We start from the raw sequence: 22,956 nt of genomic DNA, 5'->3' as shown, positions 1-22,956 counted from the left end.
TGTCATTTGCAACTATGTGGATGGAACTGGAGGGTATTATGTTAAGCGAAATTAGTCAGCAAAAGACAAATATCATATGACTTCACTCATATGAGGACTTTTAAGATACAAAACAGATGAGCATAAGGGAAGGGAAGCAAAAATAATATAAAAACAGGGAGGGGGACAAAACATAAAAGACTCTTAAATATAGAGAACAGAGAGTTCTCTTAAATATAGAGAACAGGAGGGCTTATGGGAGGAGGGATAGTCTAAATGAGTAAGGGGCATTAAGGAATCTACTCCTGAAATCATTGTTGCACCATATGCTAACTAACTTGTATGTAAATTAAACAATAAGGGGCACCTTGGTGGCTTAGTCGGTTGAGCATCTGACTTCAGCTCAGGTCATGATCTCACAGTCTGTGAGTTCGAGCCCCGCGTCGGGCTGTGTGCTGACAGCTGGGAGCCTGGAGCCTGCTTCAGATTCTGTGTCTCCCTCTCTCTCTGCCCCTCCCCTGCTCATGCTCTCTCTCTCAAAAATAAATGATAACATTAAAAAAAATAATAAATTTAAAAAAATTAAAAAAAAAAACAATAAATAAAATTACTTAAAAAAAGTATGTATTGTATAACAAAAAAATTAAAACAAAATTAGATTGTAACATTTAAGAATTTTTTTCCCATCTGCTAATTAATTCTACCTACAATATTAATGCCACTATGATTCAATTACCTCTTCTATTTTGAATGGATTTTTAGGCCAAAATCATATACAATGAATCATTTTAAGACTTACTGTTATCATTTCTCAATATATACAAATATTGAATAATTATATTGAACTATTATATGCCAATTATGTCTCATTAAAAAATAAAAAATTTTAAATAAAGTACATAACTCAGTAGCATTTAATATGTTCACAATATTACACAACCATCACATCTATCTAGTTCCAGTATATTTCCAATATCCCAAAAGAAATCTACATACTTATTAGTCACTCCCATTTCCCCTCTCAATCAGCCTTGGCAATCACCAGTATGTTTCTATGAACTTACCTGTTCTGGATATTTTGTAGAAAAGGAATCATAATCACACAATATATGAACTTCTGCATCTGACTTCTTTCACTATATTTTCAAGGTTTATTCACACAGTATCATGTACCAGTATTTCATTCATTTCTATGGCCAAGTAGTAATCCATTGTATGTATATACCACATTTTGTTTATCCATTCATATGTTGTGGACACATAGGTTGTTTTTAACATTTGACTATTGTGATAGTGGTGATATGAACATATATGTACAAGTATTTTAAGTGGATGATTTTTTGATTTTCTCTTGGATAGGTACCTAGAAAGGGAATTATGGGTCATACAGTAATTTTATGTTTAACTTTTTTAGATACCATCAAATTATTTTTCTACAATGACTGAACCATTTTACATTCCCACAAGCAATATATGAAGGTTCCCGTTGAACATCTTCGCCAATACTTGTTATTTTTTGTTTTTACTATAGCTATCCTTTTGGATGTAAAGTGATATCTCTCTGTGGTTTTGATTTGCATTTCCTTGAAGATGACATACACTTTGATACTTTCAAGATTCTGTATTCAGCTTTAGATAGTTTGAATATATAATGTCTCTCGTTGTGAATCTCTTTGAGTTTCTCCTGTTTGAATTTGTTAAGCTTCCTGGATGTACAGATTCAAGTGTTGCAACGAATTTGGGAAGTTTTCAGCCATTATTTCAAGTATTTCTGCCCATTCCCCTCCTCTCCTTCTGGTACTCCCTTTTTGCAAATGTTGGTATGATTCATTGTACTCCACAGGTCTCTTAAGCTTTATTTAGTTTTTCCTTCATTCTTTTTTCTTTCTGCATTTTGGATTAGACAAATTTCAATTAACCTGGGTTCGAGTTCACTAGTTCATCCTACTGCCTCCTCACATCTGCTATTGGAATCCTCCAGTGTTTTGTGTATGTGTATTTTCGTTCCAGTTTTAGTACTTTTCTACTAAAAATTTGTGTGGCTCTTTTTTTTAGTTTCTTTACTAATATTCTCCATTTGTTGAGACATTGTCCTCCTGAATTCCTTTAACTCTATGAGTGTATTTGAGACAGTTCATTTAAAGTCCAATGTTTGTGTTTCATAAGGGATGGTCTGTATTCCTTCTGTAAATGGGCCATACTTTGTTTCTTTGCATACTTCTTAGCTTTCTGTTAAAAATTTTTTGGTATTATACTGTGGTTCTCTGGAAATGGGATTCTTCTTGCCTCAGGGTTTTTGTTTGTTGCCTGCCGTGGCTGTAACCGTTTGTTACTTACCTAACTATTTTCGAGTGTCGATTCTTTGACTTCTGTAGTCTCCGAGGTCTCTTTTTGCTTGCATAGTAAGCTGACATATTTCCTTGAATACCAGTAACCAAGAAATAAATAAAACAAGAAGTAAGACAAAAAATTAAGGAAAAGAAAAAAAATCCTTCGAGTCTTTACAGATTGACTGTGTTGGAACACTCCTTCAGTGCTTAGCTAGGCCATTTAAAATCTGCCTTAGTTTTCACTATCTGCTTGTGCTGAGCCTGGAGATCAGCCAGCAGTGAAAGCTTAGGGTCTTCTCTAAGCATGTAAGTTGGCCTGGACATGAGTGGCTTTCTCAACTCCCCAGTATACGTAGGCTTTGAAGGCCTAATTTCCCTAAGAAACTCTCCTTTTTTTCCCTCTCAGGCTTTACGCTCTTTTATTTACCTCAGCTGTCATTTTTTGCCCCAGGTAGCAGCAGGGCATTCATTGGCCTTATATATATATATATATTTTTTTTTTTTTTAACGTTTATTTATTTTTGAGACAGAGAGAGACAGAGCATGAACAGGGGAGGGGCAGAGAGAGAGGGAGACACAGAATCTGAAACAGGCTCCAGGCTCTGAGCTGTCAGCACAGAGCTCGACACGGGGCTTGAACCCACGGACCGTGAGATCATGACCTGAGCCGAAGTCCGACGCTCAACCGACCAAGCCACCCAGGCGCCCCTCATTGGCCTTATATTTTTGAGAAGTGCCTGCCATTTTTCCACCCTGAGTTGTGAATTAGATGAAACAAAGGCAAGTGCCTGGCTTCAGTCCTCCAGATTGCCCCAGGCAGAACAGTCTTTTAAGAACAAGAGGTCCTCTGCTCCTTCAGGACCAGTGAACGGCGGCGTCCCCACTCGGAGAATGTGTGTTTGCCGTCTGTCTTCACCAGGGAGCTGGGAAGGGGAATGGAGCAAGAGCAAGTAAAATAACAAAGATTTCCTAGTTTTAGGTTTGCCTTTTCTTGATTCAGCATTTGCTTTGTTGCTATAAACCTAGTTCTGACAAAGTTGTTTCTGAATGGTTTTGCCTCAGGAGGAATGAGTCCTTGAAGCTGCCTATTCTGTTTTTGCTGATAGGTTTTGTTTTGTTTTGTTTTGTTTTTTTGAGTGCTTGATATTGTATATGAAAAACTGTAAAGCTGATTTAAGGCTTGGGATGTTAAAATTCTCTGGTGATCTGGGCGCACTTGGCTAGCTCAGTCAGTGGAGCATGTTACTCTTGATCTCAGGGGTTGTGAGTTAGAGCCCTACGTTGGGTGTGGAGCCTACTTACAGTAAAAAAAAATTTTAATTTTTAAAAAATTTTTTAAAGCCGAGTCATATGTTGGGTGGCTCAGTTGGTTAAGCATCCAACTTCAGCTCAGGTCATGATCTCACAGTTCTTGGTTTCGAGCCCCACGTCGGGCTCTGTGCTGACACCTCAGAGCCTGGAGCCTGCTTCAGATTCTGTCTCCGTCTCTTTGCCCCTCCCCTACTTGCGCTCTCTCTAATGTAAAGTAAAACATAAAAAAATTCTCTAGTGATTTATTTTTGCTTGTCAGTTGCATTAGCATTCCTAGGTAACTTTAAAATGTCAGAGAACGGATGACTTAAAGCTGGACTTCAGGCCCTGTGAGGGCCACTCTGTTTCTCATTAATCCCTTAGAGTACAACTGAAAGCCTGGAATGTTTACCAAGGCCCTTCTTCCTTGGTGGTGCCTGTGTGGAAGTGTATTTTAGGAATTTTAGAACTTGCTGAACTCTGTAAATATAATACATATTAGCTACACTCTATTTTCAAAGTTCTCTGGGTTATAGGCAAGAAATTAAGTGTGGAAAAGACTCAGCACAAATTGGAGCCAACAATTTGTCAAGTAGAAATGAATGCCTTCTTCATCTTATCATCAATGGAAGGAGTGAGGTGAAAGAAATAAGTAAGGAAATAAATAATAGGGCAAGCAAGTTAATGTAGAAACCAAATTTATTGATGGATTTACTGAGGGCAGATTATTTTCTTAGATATTATCCATAGGTTATGTTGACATCTGATTTTGCAGAGAAATTGTATCATTATTTTTATTAAGATAATTAACACTTCGGAAGGTAAATTTAGTTCCTTGAAGTAGCACGTTTTCTAATCTCTAATAGGGCTTGGCTTTACTTAGCTATCGCAATCAAATCTCTCTAAAGTTATGCACTTAAGTTGATGTGGTCACCAAATGTTTTCTTTGCGTATATTCCTTCTTCTAGTGTGCTGATTCTTCATGTTGAAAAATGTCAACTTCCAGAAATTTGGCTGCTAGATCAAAACTGTCAGGACCCATCTAAGGGTTAAGATTTCAGTAAAGAAAAATATACATATACATATTTTATTATATACAAAGAACAAAGTTTCAGATGAAGGTAAACAAGAGGATAGAAATTATCATCATAATTAATAGCTTCAAAAAGCCCTTTTAAATCACTGGGACCTGTGCCCAAGATACAGGCCACATAGCCATTAATCAGAGCTCTTGGTAGTTCTCCCATAAAAGTAATCTATATTCTGGAGAAGCTGGCTTCTTACAAACTCTGTGGGGGCTAATGTGTTAAGGCCTCATAAAGAAAGGAGTGCTTCTTCATCTAGGGGGAAACAGACTAAAAATATTGAAGGAAGGAATGCTTCTAGGGTTATGTTTATTGTTGATAGTAATTTTAGGCAGAACCACAGAAAAGTGTTAAAGACTTCTAGATAAAATTCAGGCTATCTCATAATAAGAATAGATACCATTTTGTAGCTCTACAGATGGTTTGGTAGCAAATGAAAAACGAGAAAATGAGCTGAGAATGCAGACTGGAAAAGTCTAGGGAAGGAAGCAAGCAGACACAGACATAATTCAATCGTATCAAGAAAAGAACGGAGATGGTCCTTCCCAAGACCAAGTTGGCGGTATTCACCTACATAAATTCAAGCCTAGAAGAACACGCAACTTTTATATATGTGCTGCCTAGTGATATACCAGAAAGAGCTATTTTATATCAAAAGCTAAAAATACACATTTACTGAATGCAAGTCTCAAATAAAACCCAACTTAATGTACAGTGAACTACAAGAATGACAGAAAAATGGGCAGACATATTAAAGTCAACTAAATTTACAGTATTGCCTTGATATTTTCCATTTGTTTTTCATCTATACATAAGGCTCAAGTTCTGGAGTTATAGGTTCTATTTTTCATTTTTCTTAAAAATAAAATTAGCAATCCTCAAGTTAACTAAAGATTTATCTGGGCTCGTAGAGGTAATCTGCTCCTTGTAACAGAATGCTCTGTAGTTTCTTCCACTTTAGACCTCTCCACTGAATTAATGCCCCTGTTTTCTTTGTCTTTTCCATGTGATTTTTTATGCTGTGAATATTAAGGGAAGAAATTAAGTCAATAAAGTAGCATTTTACTTTACATATTACAGATATGTGTTATTACATGACATAATACATATTAGTTACACTCTGTTTTCAAAGTTCTCTGGGTTATAGGCTAGAAATTAAGTGTGGAAAAGACTCAGCACGAATTGGAGCCAACAATTTGTCAAGTAGAAGCGAATGCCTTCTTCATCTTACCATCAATGGAAGGAGTGAGGTGAAAGAAATATTAATTTTCTGCATGATTTTCCAAGACAAAATTATAGATTTTACTATAGGGCAGTGGTTCTCATCGGGGAGCAATTTGACTCCCCAGAGTACATTTAGTAATATCTGGAGACATTTCTGGTTGTTAAAACCGTAAGGTGCTACTGGCTTCTAGTGCGGAGAAGCCAGGGATGCTGTGAAACGTCCTGTAATAACAAGACAGTCCACCACGACAAAGGATTATCCAGCTCAAAATGTCAACAGAGCTGCTACTGATAAACCCTGCTCTAGGAAAATGAAGATTTGATATCATGCAACAACAGGCAATTCTATTTTAAGCAGAGAATCTGATATATGGCTACCTTGAGGTGTTTTTTTAAGCTGTATTTTACCTTTTCTTTTAAACATTTCATATTTCTCACTTGGGAATTGTATGTCATTGGAATTCTCATACTTGCCCATAGAGAGCTTTAAGAGACCAATGACATCCATTGCAGACCCAGTCATCCATGCTGAGACAAATCATACATCGACTTTAGAATTTCAAACCCAGAAAATTTCCCCACATGAGACTGCTATCAGGGAAAACATAATTTTCAGACTTCAGCTGAAGGTCTAAAATCCAACCCCAAATCTTTTCTGGTACTGTAGGGACTTCCCTACCACAGCTGAACCACTGAGCCTCGCCTTCAAAATGCCATGAACGGTAGTAATGAAAGGATTTCCAACCAGAGATTAAGTAGTCACTAAGGTTCTCTTTTCTTAAGTTTCCTTCTTTCCTTAACTTTATAAGACAGAAGAGAGGGCTGAAAAATGGAAAGAAATATATTTAGAGTTCTCTAACAATAAAGCAAAAGGTAGGAAGGATTTGGGGATAAAATTACCTTGAGGCAGACATAGAGGAACTGAACAGAATCTAAGCTAGAAGTTTTAACCAGCTTACATGGGGGATGGAGAATTTTTAGACCTTGGTGGGAAGACCCCTGCAAGTCTATTAGATACAAGCAGATACATTTATCACAAGCAGCATTTCAACTGTAAAATGTAGACATCAATGTCTTATGTGGGAAAATCCCTCCTTTACAGACTGCGTCTAGGCTCATGTCTTCAAAACAAAGGGAAAGGTACGGGGCAGTTTATAGTGCCATGCTCCCAACAGGGTTGAAAAGGGGTTAGGAAAGGTTACAGGACTTAAGTGAGCAAGATCAAGGCAGGTGAGGGACTCAGAAAACATGCGGGAATCCTTAACAAGAGAAAAGCCTCAGGTAGGAGAACTAAAATAACGTGAGAGGCCTTTAGTCTCTCAGTCTCTTAAACCTCTTGGCCTTCAGAGTCTGAGTATGGGCAGAGATAGGCTCCGGGACGTCCATGTCAAAGGTGGAGGCAAGAGAGAAATGACTGCTCTTCATATCCATCTGAGAATGTAGGAAGTGGAAAGGGGATAAATACAATAGCTAAAGAGTACTATCTGGGGATGGAATGAAGTCAAACTTTGCCTTCATTTATCCCATAGAAAAACCCTGACCAATTATCAGATTTGTGTAAATAATTTAAATCAGAAAAGTTAACAAGCTATCCCAAAGGAATGACAAAATATTTTTCAGTTTCACCCACCAAGAGTAGCACTTTCCTTCACACTGTATAGCCACTGACTTATATCAGATGTGAAGGATTATCTGACAGGATATAATCAGGTACCTGGAAAAACGGAATCCCACCACTTGATGAACAATCCACACTAGCATCTATAGATGGCTCTTGACTTGGAGGTTCTTCTATTGAGTGCCCTAGAACTGACTTTTCTTCATCCAAGTCCTAAAATAAGAAGGTAGATTAGTGATTAAGTCCAAGGACTTAAGAATCTTCACAAAACTAAATGCAGTTTTCTTCTTTGAAAATAACACAACATCCATTGCATAAAAGTTAAACCTCAACAAAATTCGTAGAAAGTCTAAAAAATAATGAAAATAATCCCAAATGTTTTCTCACAGAGAAGTACTTATAATAGTGTTAAAAGTAGTAATCTCAGAATAATGGGATTACAGTTTAATTGTTAGTTTTTATGTTACTTTATGACTTCCCAACTTGTCTATAATTACTATAGTTAAGGGGTGCCTAGGTGGCTCAGTGGGTTAAGCGTCCAACTCTTTTTTTTTTTTTTTTTTTTTTAAGCTATTTATTTATTTGAGAGAGACTGTACAAGTAGGGGAAGGCAGAGACAGGGGGGAAAGAGAGAGAGAATCTCAAGCAGGATCTGCACCCTCAGCACAGAGCCCGATGCAGGGCTCCAACCCATGGGCCCTGAGATCATGACCTCAGCTGACACCAAGAATCAGATGCTTAACCAACTTGACCCACCCAGGCACCCCTTGAGCACGGAGCCTGCTTAAGATTCTCTCTCTCCGGGGCGCCTGGGTGGCGCAGTTGGTTAAGCGTCCGACTTCAGCCAGGTCACGATCTCGCGGTCCGTGAGTTCGAGCCCCGCGTCGGGCTCTGGGCTGATGGCTCGGAGCCTGGAGCCTGTTTCCGATGCTGTGTCTCCCTCTCTCTCTGCCCCTCCCCCGTTCATGCTCTGTCTCTCTCTGTCCCAAAAATAAATAAAAAACGTTGAAAAAAATAAAAAATAAAAAAAAAGATTCTCTCTCTCCTTCTCCCTCTGTCCCTCCCCTGCTCACTCACGAGCATGCTCTCTCTCAAAAAAAAAAAAATTAATAACAATAATTACTAGAGTTAAGAGCACAGATTGTGGAGCTCTTCTAGGTTCTAATTCCAACTCCACACTGACATAGGACAAGATACTTCTTAAGTTTCCTCACCTATAAAATGTGGATAGTACTAGCATCTACTTCAAAGGACTACTTAGAGAATTAACTGAGTATATATATTTATGTAAAGTGCTTAGAACAGGCTGTCACATAATAAGCACAAATATTGGTTGTTATTATTATTATGACTTTAATAATTTTAAAATGCCCAGATTAAAAGAAACAGACTGAAGGGTCAGATGACTACCATTAATGAGACAGGGTAGGATTTAAGGGCAAAGAATAAAATTCTTCACGTGAAGTTGATGACAAAAGGAGTTTATGCGAGAGATCTAATATTAGGAATGCTTTAAATTTTACCTGACTGATCTCTTCCTTGTTGTTTTCTGAACAGTTTAGCATCATTAACAGCTCAGGTTGCTTCCTTTTCAACTGATCAAGGAGCTGTTCACGTGGTTCAGTTCTCACCAGGGTTGATGGGTATAAGTAATTTTTCCTCTGTGGTGTCGTACCTTTAGCGGATTATATAAACAGGAAAAGAATTGAAGTGTGGGATTTGAAGAAGATTTTTTTAATGCTAAAATGTATACTTCCAAATGAGTCTTGTCTTCCAAAGATATAGCCACTACCCTACATGGGATGGCCGTGTGGGTGTGTGTGTGTATGTGTATGTATACATGTATATAATACTTCAAAGTATGTTATGCATATAGCTTTGAAGTATAATTTCATACCATAAAACCTACTCAATGATTTTTAATAAATTGACAGAGTCCACAACCCTCAATGCAATGCAAATAATGACTCAATTCTCATACTATTAAATAGTCTGTTATACTTTCTTCCCTAAATCATGATAGCCTACACTGATCTTTTGATCTGTGCCATCTGACCTCTCAAAATGGTGATTCCTAAATGCCAAAAGTCCATGACAAAATAAGAGCTACACATAAGAAAATGCACAACGTGGTATGGTTTTTCCACTAAACTAAATTTATTTAATTACATTCCTCAATTTTTGGTATTAAAATGCCCTGATACAAAACAGTGCTAGATAGATGGTTGCTGGTTTTCATTTGCTTTTAAAATGTCTTCTCTTAACAGAGCCAGTTCCCTAAATGTTTGTAAAATTTTATTGAATTGGGATGCCCAAATTTCTACAAGTACATGTCACTTGTATCGTGACACCTAATCTTGATTAAAGCTATTTTAGGGTCCCAGTTTTTCCATTTGAGTTGACTACAGCGAGATGGTAAAATCCTATCAGGCAACAGCAGGACCTGCTTCTTATGAACATCTGGCACAGTACAAGGTTGACTTCAACTTTAAAACTTTGAACCATCCTATTTCCCTTTGAAATTACCTGTTGGGATATCCAATTTCAGATCCTGTTGTAGAAAGCAATTAAGCTTAGTCAAACCAATTTTTATGGTTTCATTAAATTCTAGACTTTGTGCTATTAATTTTTCTTCATCAGTAGTTATCTGATCAAAAAACATATTACGCTGGTTCTCATTAGCTGCTTTATGTTCATTTAATTTTTCAGTAATCTCTGAACTTGAAGCCTCACAACCTTGGTTTACAACCTGTAAATGATACAAATGAGCTTTCATTATTAAAATCGAAGTTGTCAAATATTTTATTCAATATATTATTTCCTCTTACTTTGAAATTTTCCACAGTAAAGTTTTAAAAACACATGCAAAAGTAGAGAAAATAGTATAATTAACCCCCTTGTATTGACTACCCAATCTCAGTGTTTATCCATACATGGGGTATAGCTCAAACAAGATTAACCACTTCCTCTTCATCTTCCCATAGAATTATTCTAAAGCAAATCCTGTATCATTTCATCCATTTACTTCAGCATACATCTCTAAGAGTTCAGAGTTTTTTAAGACCACTCTCATATCTAAAAAATTTAACATTGATTTTTTTATATCAAATGTCTAGTCAGCATGCAAATTTCACAAATTGTCTGAAACGATTTGCACAATTCATTTGTTTGAATCAGAATTTATCATTAGATTTGGTTGATATGCCTTTAAGTAGGTGACATCTAATTTATCACCCATGAGATGCTCTTCAGAGTGAAAAGGGCTACTCTTAGTTATAATTACATCCAAACAACTGATGTCAACAAGGACTATTCCAGGCAAACTAGGACTTAAGATCTTTTAGTCTTAATTCTCTTTTGATATAGGAGATCTTTCTTCATACTTTTCCCTTTGAAAAGTTTTTCTTCTTCAAAAAACTAGGTCTTTGCTCTGCTATCTCAAATTCTGGATCTGGTCAATTGCCATCTCTACACTGTATTTTCATATGTTTATCTATACTCTGTATTTTCTACAAAGTAATGAGATCCAAAGGTTTGATGTAAATCAGGTTTAATTGTTTGGCAAGAATATTTTGTTGGTGGTGCTGAAAGCACATAATGCCTAGTTGTGTCTCTCATGTGAAAGATTAATCAGTTGAGGTACCTGGCTGGCTTAGGTAGTAGAACATGTGGCTCTTGATCTCGGGGTCATGAATTCAAGCCCCACAGTGGGAGTAGAGTTACCTTAAAAAAAATAAATTCTAGGGGCACCTGGGTGGCTCAGTTGGTTAAGTGTCCGACTTCGGCTCAGGTCATGATCTCGCAGTTTGTGAGTTCGAGCCCTGCATTGAGCTCTGTGCTGACAGCTCAGAGCCTGGAGCCTGCTTCGGATTCTGTGTCTCCTTCTCTCTCTGCCCCTCCCCCACTTGTGTTCTGTCTCTATCAAAAATAAGTAAATGTAAAAAAAAAAAAATTTGGGGGGGGGGGTGCCTGGGTGGCTCAGTCGGTTGAGCGTCTGACTTTGGCTCAGGTCATGATCTCGTGGTTTGCGAGTTCAAGCCCCACATCGGACTATGTGCTGACAGCTCAGAGCCTAGAACCTGCTTCAGATTCTGTGTCTCCCTCTCTCTCTGCCCTTCCCCTGCTCATGCTCTGTCTCTCTCTGTCTCAAAAATAAATAAAATATTAAAAATAAATAAATAAAAATTAAAAAAATTTTTAATAAAATAAAATAAAAAAATAAATTCTAAGAAAAGATTCACCGAGGGGTGCCTTGATGGCTCAGCTGGCTAAGCATCCGACTTTGGCTCAGGTCAAGATCTCATGGTTCGTGGGTTTGAGTCCTGCACTGGGCTCTGTGCTGACAGCTTGGAGTCTAGGGCCTGCTTCAGATTCTGTGTCTCCCTCTGTTTCTGCCCCTCCCCTACTTGTGTTCTCTCTCTCTCTCTCTCTATTTCTCTCTCTCTCAAAAATAAACAAATAAACATAAAAAGAAAGATTAATTGGTTAAAAAAAAAGATTTATCCGTGAGTTTGAATGTGGTCACCCTATTAATTATAAAGTTCTCCTGGGGCTCCTGGGTGGCTCAGTCGGTTAAGTGTCCAACTTCGGCTCAGGTCATGATCTCGCAGTTTGTGGGTTCAAGCTCTGCATCAGGCTCCGTGCTGAAAGCTCAGAGCCTGGAGCCTGCTTTAGATTCTGTCTCTCCCTCACCCTCTGCCTCTTCCTGACTCGTGCTCTGTCTCTCTCTCACTCAAAAATAAACATTAAAAAAATAAAGTTCTCCTCTCCATCACTTTGCATCAAAAGGTATAAGCAGTCATTAATGTCCACAAGGGTTATCTCACTAGAATTACAAAATGGTGATTTTCCAATTCTGTCATTTCTTCTGCATTTTATTAGCTGGGATTCTTCTATGAAACCCTTTTCTTCATCCACTACCCTGATAAACCAAGATAGAATTCTTTTGGGAAAGAGAGATGGATGCTCAACTCTTTCCCTTTATTTACCAGTTTTCAAAATAATGCACTGCTTCCCTAGCATGATCCAAAGGAGACCCAAGAAATTTGTATGAATTCATAAGCCTTAATATATTTAATGTATTTTAATCTATTATAGCAATTATTCTTTTTGATACACAAATTGTACCATCTTTAAACAAAGAAGTGTCATCAGGTAGACTCCTATGTCTTTTTGATACAACCCCACTAATCTTGAATAGCTCTCTTATTTTCTAGTATGACAGGATCTCTAGGCTTATCTGGTATATTTCTGGTTTCAAATCTGAACTCACCTATTTCTCCATTAGCCCTGATTCCTCTTGGTAAAAATAGCTTATAAAGCTTAAAATACTTACATCCTTTTACCCAGTTTCTGAGAATATTAGTAAAATCCTTTTATGACACAGAAAGAAAAACCAAGCCACAAAGGGCTCATGTAAGTATTAGGATCAAGCAAACACACAAACCTATCTAGTATCCTTTGAACAATCAAAACAGTATCTTAAAGCAATAACAGGTTTGAATTACATATCCAAATAGAGTGCCCTTAACTGAAGGAACCAATAAGTCAAAAACCAAGGATAGATACAAGACAGATCAGATACATGTTAAATAATTTCAAGCTCTGGGGGACATGATACTAGATCTTGTATAAGCATACCAACTATTTATGCTTAAAATTTTAATTCATTATTTTAATTTTTTTTAATGTTTTTATTTATTTTTTGAGGAGTGGGGGGAAGGGCAGAGAGAGGGGGCGGGGAGAGAAGATTCGAAGCCGGCTCTGTGCTGACAGCAGAGAGCCCAGTGTGGGGCTTGAACTCACAAACCATGAGATCATGACCTGAGCCGAAGTCAGATTCTTAACTTATGAGCCACCCGGGCACCCTAACCATTTATTATTTTAAAATATCATCTGGGGGAGCCTGGGTGGCTCAGTTGGTTAAATACCCAACTCTTGGTTTCGACTCAGGTCATTATCTCACAGTTTGTGGGCTTGAGCCCCACATCAGGCTATGCACTACTGGTGCAGGGACTGTTTGGGGTTCTCTATCTCTCTCCCTCTCTGTCCCTCCCCCGTGCACACCCTCTCTCAAAATAAACCTTAAAAAAATAAAAATAAAATATCTGTTTTCAATCCAATTTTATCCAAGAGTGTTTAATTTCCTGATTATCACTATTCTCTCCAAAGTAAGTTCCAATTACAAAGTTATTACCTCCAGTAAGTTCTGAAGTTCTTCTTCCCTTATATTTAAGCAAGATACCCACTGTTCAGAAAAAGAAAGTGTGCTTTTGTTCAGAGCCTCACATCTCTGTTCAGTCTCTTGAGATACTAGTTCCAGGCTGCTATTAAGTTTATCACAGTGTTTCACAGACTCTTCAACCAGTTTTGTACCTTCTTGGTTAAAATGTCTGAGTTCCTGTGATAAGCCATCACAATCAGCACAAAATTGTGTATTATATGAGGTTGTTTTGCTGATTATATCCTTAGATTTCCTATAGAAAAAGAGAATAACATTGTTAAAAATGGAAAATTAAGACTCAAAAGATATTATTACTTACCCAAGATCACACAGTTCAAAAATGGCATATCTGAACCCAGGTGGTCTGGCTCCAGAGCCCATGTTCTTAATTAATTTTCTATATTGAAAATGGATGCTTTAGCTGGTGTCTTTTCATAGCAGATTGATGTATCTGCCATTAAGTGACCTTTGGAAATGTCTCTTTTCTCATAAAACCCTTCCCAGCTCTCCTCCAGATATAATGTTTTACTTTGTACCTCTTAGAGTGATGACTAACTAAAAATAAAATCTATCTATGTGTTTCATTCCTCCTAATAGATTATGTTACCTAAGGGCATCACCTGCAGACTCTAGTCTAATCCCTAAAGTGTCCACAATCAGTCTAGCACTCTGTTCTTAAGCAGTTTTGCCTTGCCTATGACATTAAGTACATCATAAAAATTATAAATGTTACAAAACAAAGCCAACGATAAGACTTTTAATAATTAAGAAGATTATATGGGGATGTGACAAACTATACACCTGGCACACACAAGTACACTGCAACATAACCTTGGTGTAAAACTAAAGTCCTCTTACAGGACTACAGAGTTAAACTTTGGTGAATGAAAGTTACCCTCTATTACCACTAGGTGGTACACCATGTGAGGAAACCAAATGAGGGAGTAACTATTTTGAAAACCAAAGTTCAACTATAGGTTAAATGGAAATGATTGAAAAAGGAAACGAAATTCAAGTAAGAGGCTGGAGACCATCAACACAAATCTAGTCCTTCAAGCAATCACAACCTGGTAGGAAGATGAAATTTATTCATAAGTGACCATAATCCATGATAAATACCAAAGGCACTGAGTGGGTCTCAAACTTCAGGATACATAAACCTCACCTAGATTCCTGGGCCCTTCTCCTGGCTGATTCTTTTACATGGTTCCTGGACCACACTTTGAAAAACATTTTGAATAAATGTCAGGAAGACAGGAAAAATGGCTTGCATAGGCCTTAAAGAGTATATCATAGTTTCCTTCCCATTTCAATCCTACTCTAGTATTCCCTTCAGAGCTATGGAAGAAGCCAGAAGTCCTGAAGTTTAGAGACTAGGAATTAAAAGTAGGGAAACTTTCTAGATCTAGAATCTAGAAAGAAGAATTCAGAATGGGACATGATATAAGGAATAGGATCATCAACAGAACTGGAAGACACATGACAGGAGTTAGGTAGTAAAATAGGTGATAGCTAGAATTCTAGAGCAGCACTGTTCAACAGAATATAATGTGAGCCACATAAGTAACATAATGTTGCCACATTAAAAAAGAAAATAGGGAACTGGGGAACGCCTAGGTGGCTCAGTTGGTTAAGCACCAACTCTTGATCTCAGCTCGGGTCTTGATCTCAGGGTAGTAAGTTCAAGCCCTGCACTGGGCTCCATGCTGTGTGTATAGCCTACTTAAAAAAAAAAAAAAAAAAAAAGATAAAGCAATCAGCATAACAGTGTACAGGGTGTATATAGCATATACAGAAGCAAAATATATGAAAACAATGAATATGAGATGAGGAGAAATTGGGAATGTATCCTATAAGGTCCTTTGATTACACCTGAAACAGTAAATTACATGAAGATGGATTAACATTACTTAAAAATGTGTATTATTCATCTTAGAAAAACTAATTAAAAAGGTAATTTTAAAAGTATAAATGATAAGTTAATGGAAGAGATACAATGAAAATGTAAAAATCCTCAACTTAAATTTGGAAAGGAATAAAAGGAAACAAAGCACAAATGACGCAACAAAAAGAAACCAGCAATATGGCAGATTTTAATTCAACTATATCAATACTTCAAATGAGAATGGCCTAAACACACCAGTTAAAGGTGATACATTGTTAAATGTGATGAAAAAGCAATACCCAATTATGCGTTATCTCCAAGAAATCCACTTTAAATCTAAAGACTTAGCCCAAAAGTAAAGGGATTAGAGATACATTATATGCAAATAGCAATAAAAGGAAAGCTAAGTACTAATATGTTTCAGACAAAGTAGACTTCAGAACAAGGAAGATGATCAGGGATAAAAGGGGATATTATATAATGATAAAGTGGTCAATTCTCCAAGACATATCAACCTTAAATGTGTATGCAACTAACAACAGAACATCACATATGTGCAGCAAAAACTGATAAAACTGATGAGAAATAGACAAATCTAAAATTGTAGTCAGATTTCAACACCCTCTCTTAGTAATTGATAGAATAGGCAGAAACTCAGTAAGGATACGGATGACTCAAAAAATAGTATCAATCAACTTGACCTAACTGACCTGTATAGAACACTTCATCCATCAAAAGCAGAACAAATTTTTCTCATATGGGTAGCACCAAATGAAGCATATCAGAGTAACACTGCAAGAACTCCAAAAATAAAATTGTCATTGGAACCAGAGCTCACAAAAATGGGCCAGGACCTTCACACTAAACCTAAACAGAGTAAATGCCTGCTAAAAAAGATGGCTTAAATAGGATTCTGAATCTCCTAACATAAACCAAAAATGTTCAAGATACAATCAAAACCATTCTGGAAAATCACAACTTGAATGAGAAAAGACAACAGGTGCCAACACTGAGATATGAGATAATTCAGATGTTGGAATAATCTGTTAAGGATTTTACAGCAGCCTTACAAAAATGTTTCAATGAGCAACTAAAACACTTTTGGAGAAAAAAAAAGAATTAAAATCTAGGCAAAGAAAAGAAGAAATTAAAAAAGAAGCAAATGAAAATTTTAAAACTGAAAACTCTAATAACTGAAATAAAACACTTCACTGAATGGGTTCAACAATAGGTTAAAGATGACAGAGGAACATGAAGACAGTTCATAAAATTTACTCAATCTGAACAACAAAGAAAATATCTATAGCCTCAGAGACCTATGAGACCATAATAAAAGATCTAACATGTGTGTCACCAAACTCCTAGAAGCAGAGGAGAAAGAATATGGAGCTGAAAACGTTCAAATAAAGGATAAAAATTTCCACAATTGGTGAAAGGCATAAGGGTATACAGATTTAAGAAGCTGAGAAAATCCAGACAGGATAAACTCAAAGAAATATATAATCAAACTTCCAAAGACTAAAGATAAGGAAAACTATCTTGAAAACAGCTACGAGGAAATCACAACTGTGTTGTTCTTGACAACTACAACTAGTCCTGAAGGCCAATCTCAACTGAGGCACACCGTACTAGACAAATATTCTACCCTGTTGAAAAAAGGTTATAGACAAAGACTAAGGAACTACTCAGACTAAAGGAAATATGACAATCAAATGCAATGTGTGATCCTAGATTAAATCCTGGAGCAGAAGGAAAATCTTTTCTTTTCCTACAAAGAACATCAGTGAGACAATTGGCAGAATTTGAATTAGGTCTGTATATTAGGTAATAGGAATTACTGATATTAATTTTCTGCTTAAAAAAATTGTGTTACGGTTATGTAAGAGAATGTCCTTATTTTTAGGAATACAGACTGAAGTATTTAGGAGACAGTGAGCATCATGGCTGCAAACTATGCATAGCTAGTTCAGAAAAGATCTCTCTATATACAATATCAGAGGGAGGTGGGGAAGTGAGAGAGGGAATGCGAATGAGAAAGCAAACAATAAAATGTTAGAAATGAGAAACTGGGTCGATAAGATCTGTACTGTTTGAAGCCTTCTATACTGAAATAATTTTAGGCAGAGAAGAGATAAAGAGAATTAAAAACTGCTTACTGTTCTGTATTTTCTTGGACACTACTGAGTGGTTTCTGGATGTTTTCACACTTTTCCTCCAAGGCACAGAATCTCTCTGCCCAAAGACTGATTAGCTGGTCAAGTTCCTGTAAGAAAGGTGTGGGAGAGGAAGAGGTTGAAGTTACGACACTTGAACTTTTCTTCCATACTACATGGAAGTATTTTTCCCATAGATGAGAATTATACAAATTCCTGACAAGAGATCTTTAATTCCATCTCTCACCCATAGAGGAAAACAGCAGAAGTGATATTAAAAGGATAATATTAAAGGGATTTTTCAAAAAGTAAATAATTAGCAAACTTTGCTATTTTAACTATTAATTCGTAGCAAGTTACCTTCAGTGTACCTCAGAACTAAGCAAACACACCAAGATGTCACATTATGTTATGAGAAGCACTTTGACAGATATACAGTACCCAGTTGATTCTAAACTGATAACACTAGTAGAAGTGAAAAGTAATGCTGATCATCTAATGGGTCAAGCAGTCCAAAAATAGTGTTAATTACTGAAGCTGAAATATTTTACAGGCCGGATCATATTCATAAAGTGTAATTTTACCTTTTCTCATACCTGACATCTTTAAAAGCAAGCTCTTATAAGGCACACAACATGACAGGGACTTAAATATACAATATGAAGAAGCTACACTAAAGACCCAGAAAGAGCTGAACATGCGCCCAGCAATCTTATTCACTGTTCGGTCCATTAGTTGGCCAACATCTCTAAATAACACATCAGCTGACAGCACATACCCAATACTGATTATGAATGAAGTCTGTCAGTATTTGTATTAGTCTCAAAGTAGAGGAAAATGCAGAAATATCAGAATTATCTGCATGTAAATAGGTGTTCAGAGTTTTACATAATTGTTGTTAGTGCTAACCTCAAGTTCTAGAATACCTGAGAAATAGTTCACTTAGTAAATTTAACTTCCTTAAAGCCAGAGAAGTCAAACCATTCATGCTAAAATACTTTTTGGATCATAGGTATTTTGTTTCTGTTTAAACCATTGCATATTAATTTTAAACATTTCAAAACAGCTAATATATAAAAAGCTGATGTACCTTAGAACATAAGCCTAAAAAGTTAGACAAGTTGATGCAGACATAATGAGAAACTGCTACAATTTCAAATTGCAAGACTGTGTTCTAGAAACACACAGAAGAGCCACTCAAAAGTGGATGCCTTTCAGGGGTGGCTCAGTTGGTTAAGCAGCTGACTCTTGATTTTGGCTCAGGTCATGATCTCACAGTTCATGCGTTTGAGCCCGGTGTTGGGTTCTGCTCTGACAGTGTGGAGCCTGCTTGGGATTCTCTCTCCCACTCTCTCTCCGTCCCTACCCGCTCACGTTCTGTCAAAATAAATAAACTTAAAAAAGAAAAAAAAAAAGGTAGATGCCTTTCGGGTACTACAATCACCACTACCACTATCAGAGGACCTAAATACTTTTCATGCTTTCAAGCCCTCGGTTTCCTCATTAGAAAACTAGGCTAACAGAACCTGTATCTGTACTGAATAAACACATAGTGAGTGGCTCAATAAATGTTAACTATTACTTTCACTAATTTCTGACGTTAATCCTTTCTCCAAAAAGTTTCATGTTTATCAATCAGGGAAACGAATAATCTTACTTTGAAGTTGCTTTAACTCTTGCCTAAAAATCTTGGATGTGTTTCTTTTCTCCTTTTGGGTGACATGGATATGAATTTCCTCTCCCTCACTTTCCAAAGAAAAGGAAACCATTACTACTCACTAAGTCATATCAATAGTTTTATTGACCAAAGAGTTCTGTCTTGTAATAACTGGCCTCATTTAATAAAACTTTACACACTCATTACTCAGGCCTCAGGAATATCAGGAGTTGTTTTCCATGTATCTCATCTTCAGAGATTATGACTTCCTTGGTTTGGAGGTTTGCTTTTGGTTTAAAACCTCATGCACTGAAGAACAGTTTACATGGAAGAAGGTTAAGTCATGAATTATATTTATAATTAATCAATAAGAAGTAAGAACTGTATTAATTTACAATTCAAATGTCTGACATCAATGAGACAGAAATAGCAAGATACAGCACAGCATAATTTATGAAAAAGAATAACCATCCATGTTACCATAGAAAAAAAACAATTTATCAGGTTTGCTACAAATACATGTTCACTGCAAATATTGTAACCATTTCCTTCTAACTGTACCCCCAAATGTATGTTTCTATAGTTTCATCTTTCATTTTGGTGTGATAAAGGGATTATCTTATTTGTTTTATTGTGCTTTAGTATAGGGTTCTAAATGTAGCAAATCCTGAAATACTAACTGATCAAGAAAAGTATTCTTAATTATTTTGTATTAACTATTGTTATAAGGAAGAGCGACTATGGTATTTTCAGATTTCTTAAATTAGTTTTACAGCATTCAGATTACATAACAAGGATTATCAAGTTAAAGATTATAAAACTTCCTTTTTATGCTCCCCAAATCACCTAAATGAGATACCTGTGAATGGATTTTTTTTATTGTCTTCAGGTCTTCAGTTAAGTTTTCACATAGCTTCTGTGATTCAGCCAAGGATGAAATCGTATTTTCTTGTAGTTCATGTAGACTGTTACACAGCATACTGAGAAAGCCATCCATTTCCTTTTTCTGATCTTCTATCTTTGAAGGAAAAAGTTAGTTTCTTTTAATTAAAATTTTTTTGGTTTTAGTTTGTCTTTTTTGGAACACATTCGAAATAGAAAAGGTAGAAAACAGTATGCAGAGAGAAGTCTTTCCTCTCTAGCCCCTGGAACCTCAATGCCACTCTTACCTCCAACAGATGACTGCTAAACACTTTCAGCGATATTTTATGCATATTTAGGCAGATGTGTATACATAGGCATGTATACATGAATATGCATGTCTTCTTTACCCACCCATGATAGCATGCTATACATGCTACTATGTAAATAAATATTTATCCTGAAGCTCATTCTCTCTCATTTTTTTTAGCCATGATTCTGCTGATCACATCAGTGGCAGCGAGCATCCTATCTCTTCTCTCCTCCAGATTCCAACTCACAACCCATGGCTTTTGCATTGTAGACAAGTGTGGCCACAGACACATGGAATTTCTTTCTTAAACAACAATTTGATTTTGAGAAATTAAGAACATAACATTTGCTACCTTACTAGCCACTGTCAATGAAGTCTTGAAAATATGCTTCAGTTGACTGTTGATTTTCAGTATAGACACCACAGTGGGGGATAAAGTTGTTTCCAGTGAACTTAGAAGGTCAGTCTTAAGTACATCCTGGTTTTAAAAATAAACAAGTCTTTTAAAAAAATATTTTCACTTTCATAAACCTGAATGGTTAATGATATAGTATCTTAAATACTTTGTTAACACATGCAGAATAAAATTCTAACTTTCCATTGTCTAATCTTTATAGCCTACAGAGCCTATTTGTTTCTAGAGTTTATATTCATCATAAGTTACTTATTCCTACCTATAGTAATTAAGAAAATAGTCATGTAGCATACAATAGATTCTTAAGTCTAACGCAATAGAGGTCCAAAGAATTCAGAAGAGGGGAAAATGATCATCCTTTTCTAAGGATTTCAGCATTGCAAATAAAGAATTTTTTTTTTTTAAAAGCAAATACATTTTAACAAAATAAATTTCAAATAAGCTTAGGTTACTAGTCAAAAAAGCAGAGACCAAATAGCCTTCAAAGGCAGGCTTTCAGCTGGAGGTATTTAATTAACTTTGAAGACTTGGTGACTTACATGCTATCATATCTGAAGAACTCATTAAAGTTCTTGTTCTTGTCAAGGTATATGGAAAGTTGAGAATATACCATAGACTGAGGATTTTTACAGAAAGGAAAAAAAATCCCCTTTTACAAAAAGGAACCTAAGTTCCCTTCACTTGGGCAGGGTGAGGAGCTATAATAGAAATAATTAGTGAATACTTAAAAAAAAAAAAAAAAGGCTACTGGTATTTTTTTGGAAAGAAAAGCTATGACACTCATTCCAACTCATTCTGCAGGAGCAGCCCTCATCTCTGTTGACTCAAGCAATGCTTACAAAGTCATATATAACGTGGTAGGAAGACATCAATACACAGTCTTAGCATTTAGTTCATGAATCAATTTCCCAAAAGTTAGTACCAACTGAGCATCTATTAACTTTGTCAAATTGGGTGAGTGAAGAAATATATCAAATAGTGTCATATAAGCACTGAATCTAGGCAGAGTGTCAGCTAACATTTGTAGTTATTTACTTGGAAAATGTTCAACAAATATGGTTAGACTCCATTTAATAAATTAATAATGAAGAGAAAGCTATCATCACTACATTGTAAATTATATAATAAGTCTTAGGTGATTTATTTAGTAGCTTAAACACCTAGGAAATTCACTAATTGGCAGCAATTGGAAATGCAGATTAATTGCATTCTCCATCCCACATCTGAAATAAAAGGAGAATGTCAAGAGTAGATTAATTCTGGTTTCCTTTTGAATATCCTATTTTAATTTCGTTTATGTTTCTTTAATCTTTTTAGTATTGCTTAAATTTGGAAGATGTTGATTAAAGCATTTCCTCTGATTTAAAATGATAATAATAATAATAATAATAATAATAAGGTTAGACTCTAAAAGGGAGGCAGAGAGCCTGCACCAAGAAGAAAACCAAGCAAGTGATATGGCCAAGAACTTCATACGTAAATCATACAATTACAAAATAAAGAGTATTATTCAAATCAGCTATGAAAGAGGTAATACTAAGTGTAATTAGATGAGTGGCTTCTATAGAACTACAAAAAAGAGTCTTACAGTTTTTTTTTTTCAAAATTTTTTTTTTTTTTTTTTTTTAACATTTATTTATTTTTGAGACAGAGAGAGACAGAGCATGAACGGGGGAGGGGCAGAGAGAGAGGGAGACACAGAATCGGAAACAGGCTCCAGGCTCTGAGCTGTCAGCCCAGAGCCTGACGCGGGGCTCGAACTCACGGACCGCGAGATCGTGACCTGAGCTGAAGTCGGACGCTCAACCGACTGAGCCACCCAGGCGCCCCAAAAAGAGTCTTACAGTTAAGGCCCAGAAGGGCTTGATCACACAGATCTGATCCCATAAATTGTCATATATGTTCCTAGAATTCTAGGGGTTG

The 22,956-nt window shown here is 36.4% G+C and overlaps 1 protein-coding gene across 1 annotated transcript in view; it reads right to left on the bottom strand.

The window, feature by feature from the left end:
- Positions 1-4,280: 4,280 nt before the first annotated feature.
- The window catches only part of KIF11 (kinesin family member 11), a 44,888-nt gene continuing 26,212 nt past the window's right edge, over positions 4,281-22,956 (bottom strand). The window contains exons 15-22 of the mRNA XM_043596989.1: positions 20,971-21,096; positions 20,304-20,462; positions 17,791-17,897; positions 13,723-14,002; positions 10,053-10,275; positions 9,050-9,201; positions 7,623-7,739; positions 4,281-5,703 (exon numbers count right to left, since the gene is read on the bottom strand). Of these exons, the coding sequence (XP_043452924.1) occupies positions 5,572-5,703; positions 7,623-7,739; positions 9,050-9,201; positions 10,053-10,275; positions 13,723-14,002; positions 17,791-17,897; positions 20,304-20,462; positions 20,971-21,096 (1,296 nt within the window). The 3' untranslated portion in view covers positions 4,281-5,571. The remainder of the gene's footprint in view (positions 5,704-7,622; positions 7,740-9,049; positions 9,202-10,052; positions 10,276-13,722; positions 14,003-17,790; positions 17,898-20,303; positions 20,463-20,970; positions 21,097-22,956) is intronic.

Source organism: Prionailurus bengalensis, chromosome D2, assembly GCF_016509475.1.
Source record: "Prionailurus bengalensis isolate Pbe53 chromosome D2, Fcat_Pben_1.1_paternal_pri, whole genome shotgun sequence".
NCBI classification, from domain to species: domain Eukaryota; kingdom Metazoa; phylum Chordata; class Mammalia; order Carnivora; family Felidae; genus Prionailurus; species Prionailurus bengalensis.
Note: the sequence above shows the minus strand (reverse complement) of the source record. Positions and strands in the feature narration are given on the sequence as shown.